Source organism: Olea europaea, unplaced genomic scaffold (assembly GCF_002742605.1).
Source record: "Olea europaea var. sylvestris unplaced genomic scaffold, O_europaea_v1 scaffold311, whole genome shotgun sequence".
Classification (NCBI taxonomy): Eukaryota; Viridiplantae; Streptophyta; class Magnoliopsida; order Lamiales; family Oleaceae; genus Olea; species Olea europaea.
Genome location: NW_019249854.1, coordinates 470,776 through 485,421, shown reverse-complemented (window position 1 = coordinate 485,421; position 14,646 = coordinate 470,776). Strand labels below are relative to the sequence as shown.

General features: G+C 35.3%; 2 protein-coding genes across 2 annotated transcripts in view; one reads left to right on the top strand and one right to left on the bottom strand.

The window, feature by feature from the left end:
* Window positions 1–9,084: 9,084 nt before the first annotated feature.
* Window positions 9,085–13,679, bottom strand: LOC111385211. The gene is given in 10 exon segments (XM_023009590.1): window positions 9,085–9,601; window positions 9,729–9,880; window positions 10,074–10,299; window positions 10,417–10,470; window positions 10,625–10,800; window positions 10,802–11,135; window positions 11,221–11,331; window positions 11,496–11,587; window positions 13,343–13,520; window positions 13,641–13,679. Coding segments are annotated over 10 exon segments (1,608 nt in total). The 3' UTR covers window positions 9,085–9,355.
* A 180-nt stretch (window positions 13,680–13,859) lies between these two features.
* LOC111385246 (UPF0587 protein C1orf123 homolog) overlaps window positions 13,860–14,646 on the top strand; it is a 3,896-nt gene continuing 3,109 nt past the window's right edge. The window contains exon 1 of the mRNA XM_023009623.1: window positions 13,860–14,098. Coding sequence (XP_022865391.1) covers window positions 13,997–14,098 — 102 coding nt within the window. The 5' untranslated portion in view covers window positions 13,860–13,996. The remainder of the gene's footprint in view (window positions 14,099–14,646) is intronic.

The window sequence follows — 14,646 nt, the reverse complement described above, 5'->3', positions numbered from 1 at the left end:
CACGTTGTACCTGTATTGGAGAAACTAACCTGTATCAATATTCAAAAGTGCTAAACGTGATTTAAACTTAGAAAGGGGCAATACCTTTGTTCCCATATCTGATGGATTATACTGTGTAGGAATTTTTTCAAGAAGAACAGATTCATTTGTGACAATATCCCTAATAAAATGCAACTTTACATCTATGTGTTTAGTTCTTTCATGAAAAACAGGATTCTTACATAGGTGTATTGCACTTTAGCTATCAGAATATACAACAACAGGTTCACTTAACATTTTAATTTCAAATAATAGTCCCTTAAGCCACAAAGCTTCTTTTACAGCTTCTGTGGCAGCAACATACTCAGCCTCTGTGGTTGATAAAGCAACTATAGGCTGTAATTGAGACTTCCAACTCACACAGTTACCACAAAGTGTAAATATATAGGCAGAAGTGGACTTTCTATTGTCCCTATTACCAGCAAAGTCAGCATACACAAAGCCTTTAAGCATTATTCCTTCATTACATTTTTTAAACACTAATCCAGAGCTAGATGTGCCTTTTAATTACCTAAGTAGTCACTTAAGTGCTTCCCAATGTTCGGGACTAGGATTAGCCATAAACCTGCTTGAAGTGCTGATTGTATGAGCCACATCAGGTCTAGTACAGACCATGGTATACATTATAGACCCTACAGCATTTGCATATGGAGCCTTTTCCATGTACCTTATATCAGATTCATCAACTGGGCATTGCTCTTTACTTAATTTGAAATGACTAGCTAGAGGTAAAGACACAGGTTTTGATTCATGCATGGAAAATTTAGATAAGACCTTTTCTGTGTAAGCTGATTATGTCAAAATCAAAGTGGATTGTGCTCTTTTTCTAAGTATGTCCATTCCCAATATTCTTTTAGCATTCCCCAAATTTTTCATTTCAAATTCAGCCCCAAGTGTCTCTTTAATATTATTTATCTGTTTTAAATCAGGCCCAATTAACAACATGTCATCAACATAAATTAACTGAAAAATAGATATCAAAGAATCAGAATTTTCTTTAAAGTAAAGGCAATGATCATAAGAGCTTCTTACAAAACCAACAGTCATGACAAAATTATCAAACATTTTATACCATTGTCTAAGTGACTGTTTTAAACCATATAAGGATTTCTTAAGTAAGCACACAAAATCAGATTTAGATTTATTCACAAAACCTTCGGGTTGTGACATATAAATTGTCTCATCTAAATCACCGTGTAAGAAAGCTATTTTTACATCAATTTGTTCTAATTCTCAATTGTGATGTGCAACTAATACAAGTAGGACTCTAATAGTTGTGTATTTTACAACAGGTGAAAATATCTCATTATAATCTACATCTTGTTTTTGTGTAAACCCTTTAGCAACTAATCTTGCTTTAAATCTTCCAGGCTCATTATCTGAACTGCCTTCTTTCACCTTGTAAATCCATTTACAGTCAACTATGGATTTATTTTTGGGTCTAGGCACGAGATCCCAAGTTTTATTTTTCATTAAAGAGTTCATCTCTTCTCTCATGGCAGCTTCCCACTTACCAGACTGGTTGCAACCCATGGCTTCATTATAGGTCTTGGGTTCCTTATAGGCTAGGTCATTGTAAGACATGACAGAATAGGATAAATAGTCTTCATATCTTGTAGATTCTCTAATGTTCCTTCTAGGCCTATCCCTAGTCAATTGATAGTCACTAAGATCATTTTGTTGACTGGGATCAGTCATTTCAGTTTGTTCATGTTCATGCACTCTTGAATGTTCTAATTCAGTCTGAGTTTGAGGTAGTATAGGTTCATTTTCTCCCATATTATTATTAGGAACAGAAATTGTTTGAGATCCTACTCCACCTGAAACCTTGTCACACTTGGATTTTTAGGGTCTGCAGACCTTTGTTTTTCAAAACAAGGCATCTCTTCCTCATTGAAGGTAACATCTCTACTTGTTATCATTTTATAGCCCCCATGACCTCTAGCCCATAACCTATAGCCTTTAATTCCTTCAGGATAACCTAAGAACACACATTTCTGAGCTCTTGGCTCCAATTTCCCCAAATTCTGGTGACAGTAAGCTGTACACCCAAAAATTTTAAGGTGGGAATAGTCTGGTAGTTTCCCAGACCACTTCTCTTCAAGTGTCTTTCCTTCCAAAGCACTATATGGGGTTCTACTCACTATATATGTGGCTGTCATAACAGCCTCCCCCCACAACACCTTGGGAACTCCAGACCCCACCATCATGCACCTGACCTTATCCAACAAGGTCCTATTCATTCTCTCAGCCACCCCATTTTGTTGGGGAGTGTATGGGACAGTTTTGTGTCTTAGGATTCCATTTTGTTCACAAAATTTATCAAATTCTGAATTACAAAATTCAAATCCATTATCAGTTCTCAAAATTTTGGTCTTTATTGACATTTGATTTTCAATAAGGACTTTCCAACTCTTAAATTTTTCAAAAGTTTCAGATTTATGTTTTAATAGAAACACCCACACTTTTCTTGAAAAATCATCTATTATTGAGAGGAAATACTTATTTCCCCCTTGGGTAGTTGTGGAGGCTGGACCCCACAAATCAGAGTGGACATATTCCAATGGGGAAGTAGATTTATGCTTCCCAGAATCAAAATGGAGTCTGTGATGTTTGCCTAAAGTACAGCTTTCACAGAAGGGTATTTTTGATATTTGGTCCTTATCAAATGCCCCCTCCCCCCCCCCCTTCTGTAGATATTTGGTCCTCACCAAATGCCCCCCTTTATGTAGGATTGTAAGACCTTTTTCACCAACATGTGCAAGCCTTTTATGCCATTTTAGGATGGAATCAGATTCAGTGTTAGAAACAGTAGCATTATTTTCAAGTACTGTTTCAGCTTTAACTACATAGATTCCATTTTTCTTTATACCCTTAAAGATGACAAGAGATCCCTTGATCACTTTCATCAACCCATCTCCAATCCTACCACACATCCCTAGGTCATCTAATTCTCCCATAGAAATTAGATTCCTTTTGAGTTCAGGTACAAACCTCACTCTCTCTAGGGTATACTTGTATCCATTTTCAAATTTTAGGGTCACATTACCTAAGCCTTCAACTTTGCAGGCAATGTTATTCCCCATAACCACTTCACCACCTCCTACCTTCTTAAAATCTTGAAGCCAGGACCTTTCATGTGTTAAATGAAAAGTGCAACCTAAGTCCAATATCCACTCATGGACGTATCTGTTGTGAGCATAATTTGCCACTTCCAGATCAGGTTGCTGAGCCACCACATATACATCAACTGTATTAGGTTCAGCAGGCTCAACGACATTTTCCTCATCAACTTTCTTTTCTTTAAGTTCTATTTTCTTGTTATAGCAATCTTTTATGTAGTGTCCAAGTTTACCACAACCATAACACTTCCTGTTATTTCTTGATTTTGATCTAGATCTTGATTTACTCCTGAATTTCTTTCTGTTACTGTTTCCTGAATGATTTTGATTTGGATAGTTATTATATTGCCTATTTGGTTGTCTTCTCCTCATGAACAAAATCTCAGATTCCTTCCATTGTCTTTCAGTTTTAAGTTCCAATTCTTTACTACTTATAGAATTTATAACAATTTCAGGAGTCAAAATGTCTCTGCCATACTTAATGGCAGATTTGACATCCCTATATGCCTCTGGTATGGCATTAAAAAGTATTACTGCTTTATATTCTTCAAAAATTTTATCCCCTGCATTAGTGATATCTTGTACCAATTTATTGAAAGTATCAAGATTATCATCCAGGTCTTTGGTTGGATCAATTTTAAAGTTAAAAAACCTTTTCAGAAGGAAGAGCTTATTAGGTAAAGACTTTACTAAATACAGCTCCTCTAATTTCTCCCATAGAGCCTTAGCATTTTCTAATTTTCCTACTTTTCTTAACACTTGGTCAGAGAGGTGGAGAATGATTGAGGTATAAGCTAAATCATCTGATTCAGATTTCTGTTCTTGTGTCATTGTTTCAGGAAGCTCTCCAGTTATTGCCTTAGACACTTTCTGTTGTATTAAAACCCCTTTCATTTTTTGTTGCCATATAGGAAAATCTCCCTTCCCATTAAAGACCCCAAGTTCAAAGCTAGTGGTGGTCATTTTATAGATCAAATACGTAACACTTAGAAAAAACTGTTTTGATCACAACAGGCAGATAAGAGGCAAAGATTTTTTACTATTACAGGCAAGACAGCAAAATATGTGTAAGTGCGGAAATAACAATTTTAACATACACACTATGTCCAGTACAAAGCTTAAGGATCAACTACCCAACCCTACCAGGATTCCGTGAGACTCAAGATCTCAGGTCAAGGCTTGGGTGAAGGGTAGAGGTTTTTTTTTTTTTTTTTTTGTTAAAGAAAGATTTGAGAGGTATTAATACAAAAACCGAGAACAAAGACAATCACAAGTGTTGTTATAGTATTTCAGTATAACAAGAATCAGAGACAAAATTTACAAGTATATTTCAATACTGATTAATAGACAAGTATAGGCAGATTATCACTAATCACACAGTTCCAAATGCAAAATCAATTAGGAAAGCATTATTAGTCAACTTGGGCATGAAACAAAAGAAAAAAAAGATCAGATAGTAAAAAAAAATTTTTTGGGGTTCAAAGAATTAAACCACAGTGGTGGTCGTTTCACTTGACCACCACAGATTTCACGAAGCCGACAGTCCACAATACTCAAGATCACACTACTCCAGTCACAGATCTACAGTATCTTGCAAGAACGTGGTTCGATTCACCCACACAAGCCAACCGAAGGCTCTGATACTACTGTTACACAAAGATGTAAGTACAAAAATATAAAACAATCAAGAATGAGTTACAAGAAAATATTCTAAATCCATAATTTGTTCTGCAACTCGTAGAAAACTCAAAACCAAAAGGCATCAGATGGAGATCCTTTTAGTTTAGGGCTCAGACTCATGAAAAATCACAGGATTGTACCCGTCTGTTTGACCCACTCGATCCCCCCAACCCTAAGGTTTTCCTCTATCAGCTTAAAGAAAACCACAAGGGTAAAATCACACACCAAACCCTTACCAATCTCTTAGTATTTGGTTTCACACAGAAGTTTCACTCAGAAAACGAATCCAATCAGAGATTGGATGTTCACAAAGAAGAAGAAGGGTTTTGGAAGGATCTCGAAATCTCAGGCAGCTGCTCAAGAAAAAGAAAAATGACGTTCCAACTGATTAAGGCAAGGGGTGGATTTATTTATACCCACAAGAGGCAGCCATTGATCAAAGTTTCATCCAACGGTCAGGGGCTCCCAAGAGAAACTGAAGAAAGTGTGTTTCTGGCTGCGTTAAAAAATGCCACGCCATAGAAACACGCTTTTAAACCTATTTTGCGCCAGGGTGGATCGGGTCAAGTTATTGGGCAACAGCCTAGTAATTTGTAAAACCAGTACTTTGGGCTTTAGCCCATTTTTGTCATCACAGCCCGTAAAAAGGCCATTGAGCATCACAGCCCAACAGGTTGATTAAAACACCACGGTCCAAAATTGTTGGCACCACTTACTGATGGTGCAGGAGGGTTTCCTGAAAATAGTGGTACACTATTGCACAGAAGAAAGAGATTCCTTCTCCACAGTATTCTCAGCAGAGAATTCTGTTGAATGGCTAGGCTTATCCGAGACCCTTTTGCGCTTGAAAACATTCAGAGGCACTTCAACGTTATAGTCCAGTGGGAGTTTCTTTGCAGGCCTTTACAGGTTTGCCCAAATAAGCAGCATCCTCAAGCAATAGAAGCGGAGAACCGGCAATCGATCTCTGAACCTGTTACGAAATAGAAAATTGCACACAGCAATTTAGTAATAAGTATAAGCAAATAAAAATTAAGAGATTGCATTCCATCCCGGTAATGCTAGAAGGTGATCAACTGCCCTCACCTTTACCAATCTATGCAACTCAAATACTTGAACTGCAAAATCTTTTTGTTGACCGTAAAGAGTAAGAAAGATAGGGTCAAAGACATGCAGCAAATCTTTATAAAAGCCGACGATGAGGCGTTGTGCACAATCAAACACATTAAGTGTTTGGCACTGGACACAATAATCAACAAAATTTAGCTTCTTTTTCTTCCTTAATAATGTTTGGTACTATCCAAACACCCCTACCAAACATACTCTATAATAATATATACCATATTCTTAGAAGGAAAATAATTCAATCCCTCTGCCTGCAATCAAATTGTGGTATCTGAAGTAGAAAAAAACGTGAGAGAAAATATCCTCCACCTGTCTAGGCACTATCTGAACTTGAATCAACATGTTTGAATTAATAAAATTGTCAAATAAGAACTGGCATAATTATACTCTGATAAGATGCAAAACAAGAGTTCAAAATTTTCCTTATAAGATGCAATTAAGCAGTTATTTCTGCAGAAACTGCAAAGCTATATGTTAGCCAGCAACCAAAGCAAATGCAAGAGTTCCTATCCCGAGGGAGAAAAAGGCCACACACATTATTCAAGCTTTTAGTTTTTCCTGCTCCCGACTCACTCCAGAACTTAGTGTCTCAGATTTTTCCTTTTTATGGACACACATTGAAAAAAAAAATTTAACTCAACTTTTACGTAACATCAGTACATCATCATTACAAGTATCAGCAAATGTTAACACATTTATAACCAATTGAAGAACCAGTTATTTCTCATCACAAGTGATTGAATTTTAGTACGTTTGTGCATGACTTCTCAAGTAAACATGTTCTTACACCTTCAAAGTACCACACAACTACTAATCAATTTTATGCAATACAATTTCTCTGTTATCTCTTTTTTTGTCTCGTAGAAACTAGTCCAAATCCTCCATATAAGTCAAGCTTAGAAGATAAATTAATGAATATTGGAACTTACTTAACAATGGCCCTCCTGGCTTTCCAAAAATGTTTCTGACCTATTACTCCTACAAAATGCAGAGTGTTGCTCTTCAGAAAACAAACCTCCCAGAAAGAAGTTTCTAAAGTTTCAATAAATTTCTGCCAATATCCACACCAGGAAATTAAGAATAGCAAGGTAGCAAAGTAGTAAAGGAGGAAGCAAGAACTCTTAACTAACCCGAAGGCAAGCAGGGAGCGAATGGGATTATATACCCCAGTAGTCCTAGCCGTAAATGATGGACTCTGGGATTAACGACTGGAGCATCCCAGTGTCTTGGAGTCGGAGGCCAGCCCCATGTGAAAGATCGCGTCATCAGGTGATACATCGTATGTAGATGCCACCCCCGTCTATACTAGTCTCTGCGTCATTACTGATATCCTGCTCTTCGGATGGAAAATCCTTCATTGGAATAGAAGAATTTCCTTTCACTATGTCGATACCATGCTTCTTCGTAACAACATTACTATGCACAGTACCAGCAGGTTGCGACCCGGCACTGAGCTCCGACTGTATTCTACAATCAGTCTTCAAACTGACGATGCTATTCGCAGGATCATCCCTTCACTTCCGCAGATCTCCGTTCTAATTTGTTGAAGACGAATTTGAGATTGTTTTCACTAATGAATCTTGGTAAGCCACAAACTCCTTCAAATTCTCTTCCTTCTGCCTTTTGCTTCTTATTTGTGCAGAGTTGATGTTTCAAATGGGCGTACTTTACCCATAAACTTTGCTTTTCTTGTGATTTTTTCTTCTATCATCTCTGTTTCCCAGTATATAGGCAAGTAATTGTCTTGCTTTTTTGGTTGCTAATATTTTTAAGCAGTCTCATAAAATATTCTCTCCATCCTATAAAAGATTTATTTACTTCATTTTTAATAAGAGCAATGCTATTTAGCACCTCTAAAATTATAACCTCAATTTATGTGACATTTTTCATTTAGTCTATCATCTAACACCAAACAAATTGGCATTGGTGAAGCTAAATAACATTATTCTTTTTCTAATAAAAATATATATGTTTTTTAATTTTTGATATATTCCTATTTAATGTATCTTGTAATCAACAAGTATCCGCTAATCTTATTTAAACCATTATTTAATGTAGGAGTATATTAGGAAAAATCTAAAAAAAAAATTTATATTTTCAACTATATTAATTATATTTTTCAAATCTGTTGAAAATATAAATAAGTTTATCTTTATAGGATGAATGTAGTATGTAAATTATAAATTTTATAGTGGGTATTTGATAGGCATTTTTATGTAAAAATGTATTTTAGAATAGTAAATTGATGCGAAATGTGTGGTTGAGAAATAAGGAAAAGTTATTTATTTATGTGTAATATTATTTTAATAAAGAATGTGTGATTGAAAAGAAGAGAGAGAAAAATACATTTTGAAAAAAATGACTAGCAAACGGGGCCATAAAATGTGTTTGAACTATAAAATAAATTCATGAATGGTAAATTATAAACTTTAGTAAGCAATTGAAAATATGAATTTAAATTCAATGACTAAAATTCGACATTTTAAATTTTAGTGATCAATAAAAAACATGGACCTAAATTCAGTGAACATTGGAACAATTAACTCGAAAAGAGTAGGTGATCTATTTGTGACAGGTAAGCAAGGCCAAGGCATAATCAAGAGTCATATGTTTATATTATCTCATTTTACGTATTCTAACTTTTATTGCAAGCATGGATATGTTCGGTTAAGGGAGGAGCTACTTGAAATATTAAAAGACCAATTTTATAGCATCAACTTGTTCCAAATAACTATTTCACTGAGTGTATTATTCTTGTAGATTAAATTATTTTATACAATTCGACAATTTTTTTTAAGCGCTCTTGTTTGGTGTAGTTACAAATTAAATTTCTAGTAAATTTTAATAGAAGTTACTGAAATTGTGAGTAAAAAGTTTATAAAAGTTGTGGATTTTATGAAATTTTTGTTTAAAATTAATTGTTTAGTTATATCCTTATATACTTTTTAAACTACACTAAATGGAAGGAAGAGACTGGGACAGCATTGGCGCGATAAAAAGGCACCACGCTAACATGGCACTGCATAAAATGGAAATCGATCTCCAGCTACTACAGTCGGCTAGATGGAAAAAGCAAGCATGTGATGCAGAAATTAAGCTTTTGAAGAAAAAATAATTTGATCGCAAACGTAATGAGAATTCTTAAAACTCTAATAATATTGACTTTCTATAGTAGTTTTACAAAAACTATAAACCAATGCTTCAAAAAGTTTGCCTAAGCATCGTCTAGACGCGAAGTTTGGTCTTGCCATCTAATCACATTTTACGTTATTTTATGTCTAGACTAGTCAATTGCGAATTGTGTTTCTACTTTCTACCGGTGTCAACAATATAATTCAATAAGAGAGGCATACAAATTGAATGCCGTTTTGCAAAAATTAACATACTTTTCAAGGACACTTGTAGTTTCTACCGGGGCCTCCATAGTAGAATTCTGGTTCTTCAACATAGTCAGTAAAGTAATAAGTATCATAACAATTATACTCATCCGTATAAATATTAATCCATTGCGGAAACTTCAATTCCATATTATTTCCAAGTACCCTCATTCTCTTGATGTAGCCCGAACTTTGCATTATATAATCGGAAAATCGACCACTGCCCATACCGGTAGCCGTGTGCGGATGAGTTCCTACCTGTTCGAAGACAAGATTCAAATGAATACATATAGTCTCTCGACCGTCCATTCCTTAAAAAATGTGCATGAATAGGCTTTAAATGTATTCATGTGTTTCAAGTTTTTAGACGAGAATGTTAACCTACCCTGGAGCTATAAACTTCGCCGCCCCATTGAACAGTTTCAGCTTGAGCTCTTAGCATACCAAAGAGATCAGATGGCCAGTATCCTATGTTGATTCTCTCCCCATATTGCACCCACCAGTTGCTTGTGTTTGGGTCCGATAGAAGAAAAGGTACTCATTTAAGATGTTACATGACATGAAACTTCACTAAGCCTCTGTTTGGTTTAGTTAAAAATCAGATTCTTGTTGATTTTGATAGTTTTGATGAAATGTATGGTTGAAAATTTGATAAAAGTTATGGCTCCATGAAAAGTGTAATTAAAATTACTTATTGACCTTCACTTAATATTTTATCAACTTTTTTAACTGAACCAAACCGGGATCATATTTGATTGATATTGGCTATGAAATGGTAAATTGTAGAACAACATTTTAGATTTTCTTACTTTGTAGATATAAACAGTTATCTGATATGGAAGTCCTGTAGGATTTGAGATAGGATAGATGGCAGCACCAAGCGCTATCTGGTTGCTGGTTTGAATGAAACCGGGACAAGTGAGGTCAAAACAACCTGTTCTCTTCGATCCGTCAGCCTGATATGAACATGACATAATGTGGTGAAACATGATTTTGTGTGCAAAGCAACTTATAAAAAGTTTATGGAATATTTGGTGACGTGACGCGAAATGGAGAATAATTAAGAAACTTACAGTCCAATAAACATATAGTCGAGTTTGCCTGTCTCCATAAACACTGGGATTTACCTGTAATGTCGTCGTTTTTGTGCTTCATACATGAATAATCCCAATATATAAAGACATTACTATTATCAGCATAGCTCTATTTTTTGCTAATGTACAATGAAAAACCAATGATTGTCTTTTTTTAGACCTAAACTATTTGAGTGATTATACTCACTGCCCATCCAGATTCAATTGCATCATAGTCCAACCGAGGGCCACTCCTCAGATCTACCCGAGAAGTACTATATTCATCATCTAATTCAACTTGCGGGGTCCAGACTTTGATATCTCCTTTGGCGCCCAAGTACGCAAATCCCAATGTAAGCAAGATTGCGACCTATTCACACGACAAAAAGTTAAGATGGAATTCTAGGAAGAAATAGATCACTAGCATCAGAAGGGAATGTACATACTGAATGGTTTCGCTGCAGAAGATTTAGCATTTTGCTTTCATTTAATTGCTTCTTCTCGTTGTCATGGAAGGAAGCCAGCTTTTTTCTCCCATACTTCTCAACTACATCTCCTTTCGTACCATTATTCTCTTCTATCCTCCGAATGGGAATTGTCCCCTCAGGACAACTTCCACTTCTCTGCCACAACTGTGTGGTCACAGTCTCGGAAGAGTCCCTATTTCTTTCAGTAAACGATTTCTTCGTCTTTTTTGTTAGATCATAGCTGGGGGCCAACTGTGTGAATTTTTATTTTTTCCGTTTGTCATCTTGAAAATATCACATAATTTGAATCATGATCACATTAGAAATGTATACAGACCTGGATTTTATGATTCCTTAAAGAGGGATGATCCAAAGACGGCTGCTTGTAGATATGGATGCAGTCAATAATATCTCCATCTTCACTCTGACAACACGAAATGAAAATATTTTATGCAATCGATGATACCTCGTGTTAAGCAAATGTACGTGATGGAACTTGATTCAGATAAGACTGACGACGAATACTATCTACTTATTCTGTCGATTGATTTAATAGTCAATTTTTCTGTCTAGCGACGAAAGAGAATGGGGATGTAGGTGATGAAGGCATACCTGAATGCTTCTAATTGCATGGCTTTCCTGAAAGTTTTCTTTGCTATATTCATTCTCTACAAATCTGCTGCTGACAGACGTAGAAATAATTTCTAGTAATAGAACAAACATCCATTTAAATCCCATAATTGTATCAAAAGAGATGAAAAAAGCAAGTTCAAGAATCTGATTTTCATAGAAATGAGAAATGGTGATTTTGGCTCTGAGTTGAAATGTGTTGTGCAAGTATATTTTCCACGAAGAGTGCAGGAAAAAGGGCATGCAGAGATGGACTATTATAGAAGCGCTAAACAACTCATAGCTTGCATGACTTACTTTCCAATCATTCAGATTTCATTCGCAATTTGAATTATGGAAACAGAACAGTGATAAAACCATGGACTGATGATTTCTTATAAAGCCCTCAATTCCTAACTCAGAAAATGAATACACGTCTTTTTGCACCACTCTGTATGACTGTATGGTTTATTTGTACTTTTTCTAGAAGATCTAAAACAATTAGATTCGTGTATGTACTCTCTATTCTCTCACTGTGTTGCATCAGGATAAAAAGCCAATGTTCCAATTCCTTAATATGCCCCCATCATCTCTAAATGGTCCATTCCAGTAGTTCATTGCTGTATGTATACTCTAAATGCTCCTCCAACCCACTTAGTGTTTCTCCATCTCGTAAACCCTTGATCGACACTTGGTTTTCATTGGGTCATTTTCATCACTTTTAGGCTAATCTATCTATTTGAAAACGCACATCTTCAAATCGAAGACCATATAATTTTCACTTAATTGAAGCACGCTAACAGATTTTCTGGATGAAAATTATCATTAGTGAAAACATGTACTAATTGCCAAGCACTTCTAGCATATTGAGAAAGTAATCAATTGACCAATTTCGATCGATACACGTCTATTTTATTCCTATTCTAGGTGTAAAATAACTAGATCCACATCTTATCTCACTAAGAAGTACAACAATATCATAAACAATTTGTGCATTAAGGGCTAACTTTATTGTTAAGTTCAGATTGTGAATTAACAATCTTTAAACCTGCCTATTTCACAAATTAAAGACCCTCCCAAAGCGCCAATGCCTCCGCTACTGCTACAGGAAATATCCAAAAGAACAAGAGCAAGTTACGATAACAATGCTTTAGTGATCACAGATAAGCGAATAGTACACCATGCCTCATGAACGTCACATCGGAAATGAGTTTCAAGGTGTCCGTTCAGATCCCGGGCTCGATATGTTGCATCTACCGAGCCATGAATTGGGTTGTAACTGCTTGTGTCAAGAAATGTGGATATCATGCCACAATTTGCTCGAGCTTTTGACAATACCATTATGAGAAGTACGGAAATCATAAGAATCTCACTAAAAAATGGTGAAATTTCAAAAAAGTTTTTTTTAAAACTTGAAATCCATCTATTAATGAAATCTGTATAAATTAATGAATTGTGGAGGATATCTAGATTTTAAAATATTTAATTGAAATTCATTAAAATTTCAACTAGAAACACGTGAATTTAAAATAAATTTTAAAATCTATCAAAATTTTAGTAGAAGACGCCTCTAAATAAGTTGAGGATACACCGTAAATAATTAAATTACAAGCCATCAATTCAAATACCACCCAATGGAAATATCTTAACTCCTGTTTGAGTCCCATTCTAGAGAAAGAATGTATTTTTGAATAGTAGATTGATGGAGAATGTGTCATTAAAAATTAAGAAAAGATTTTAGATTTGTGTGTAATATTATTTTATTAAAAAATGTGTGATTGAAAATGATTTTTAAAAAAATTGAGGTACAAACAGGCTACCACGATATATCTGCTACATAATGCGATTACTTCGCACTGCACATTTGACCGCAGTAGAGAAAAGAAAAGCGTGAGCCCCTGCAACACCCACAGATCTCTTTCGCTCGCACGCACGCACACTGTGAGACTGAGAAGCGTGAATTTGAAGCTGGTTCTGGAGAAAAAATGGTGAACTACATGTTGATGATCGCCGCAGAACTCGNTTCAACTAGAAACACGTGAATTTAAAATAAATTTTAAAATCTATCAAAATTTTAGTAGAAGACGCCTCTAAATAAGTTGAGGAAACACCGTAAATAATTAAATTACAAGCCATCAATTCAAATACCACCCAATGGAAATATCTTAACTCCTGTTTGAGTCCCATTCTTGAGAAAGAATGTAGTTTTGAATAGTAGATTGATGGAGAATGTGTCATTAAAAATTAAGGAAATATTTTATATTTGTGTGTAATATTATTTTATTAAAAAATATGTGATTGAAAATGATTTTTTAAAAAATTGAGGTACAAACAGGCTACCACGATTTATCTGCTACATAGTGCGATTACTTCGCACTGCACATTTGACCGCAGTAGAGAAAAGAAAGCGTGAGCCCCTGCAACACCCACAGATCTCTTTCGCACGCACGCACGCACGCTGTGAGACTGAGAAGCGTGAATTTGAAGCTGGTTCTGGAGAAAAAATGGTGAACTACATGTTGATGATCGCCGCAGAACTCGAGAATCTCACTGACCTTCAGCCTCAAGGTGGTTGTGATGATCCTAACTTCACCTATTACTTCAAGGTATATACATTTTTTCATCTTTATGCCCGTATTTTTGTATTCTCACTTAAAGAGGTTTTTTATTTAATTTAGTAGTGTTTTTGTCGATATTTCTCAGAATAAGTGGTGATTTATGGTTGATTTCCTTTTATTTCTAGTTTTTGACTTATTTTGTTACAATATTTTTATGTATAAGATATCGATTTGATGTTGTGACTGATATGATGGAATCTGATCTTAGTGAATGAATTTTTTAGTGATTTTGTACTTACTGTTTTAGTTACTACTGTCGTTCTTATAAGGTCACAAATGATAAGAATTTAGAAGCATGACAGTAATTATATATAACTTATCCAAAATTTCTACTTATGAACAATTGATTTCTAATTTTTCTTAAATTTGCGGTACATCTCTGTGTGCGTGTAGTATAATTTGTTAAAAGCATGCTTGGTAAATGCTTACAACTGACTCAATCGGATCATGATCCAGACTTCTTTTCCATCTGGAAGCACCCCCGCGGTTGCTCAATCCCAGCATTCCCGTAAAGATGGCTGCATTGATACCATTGT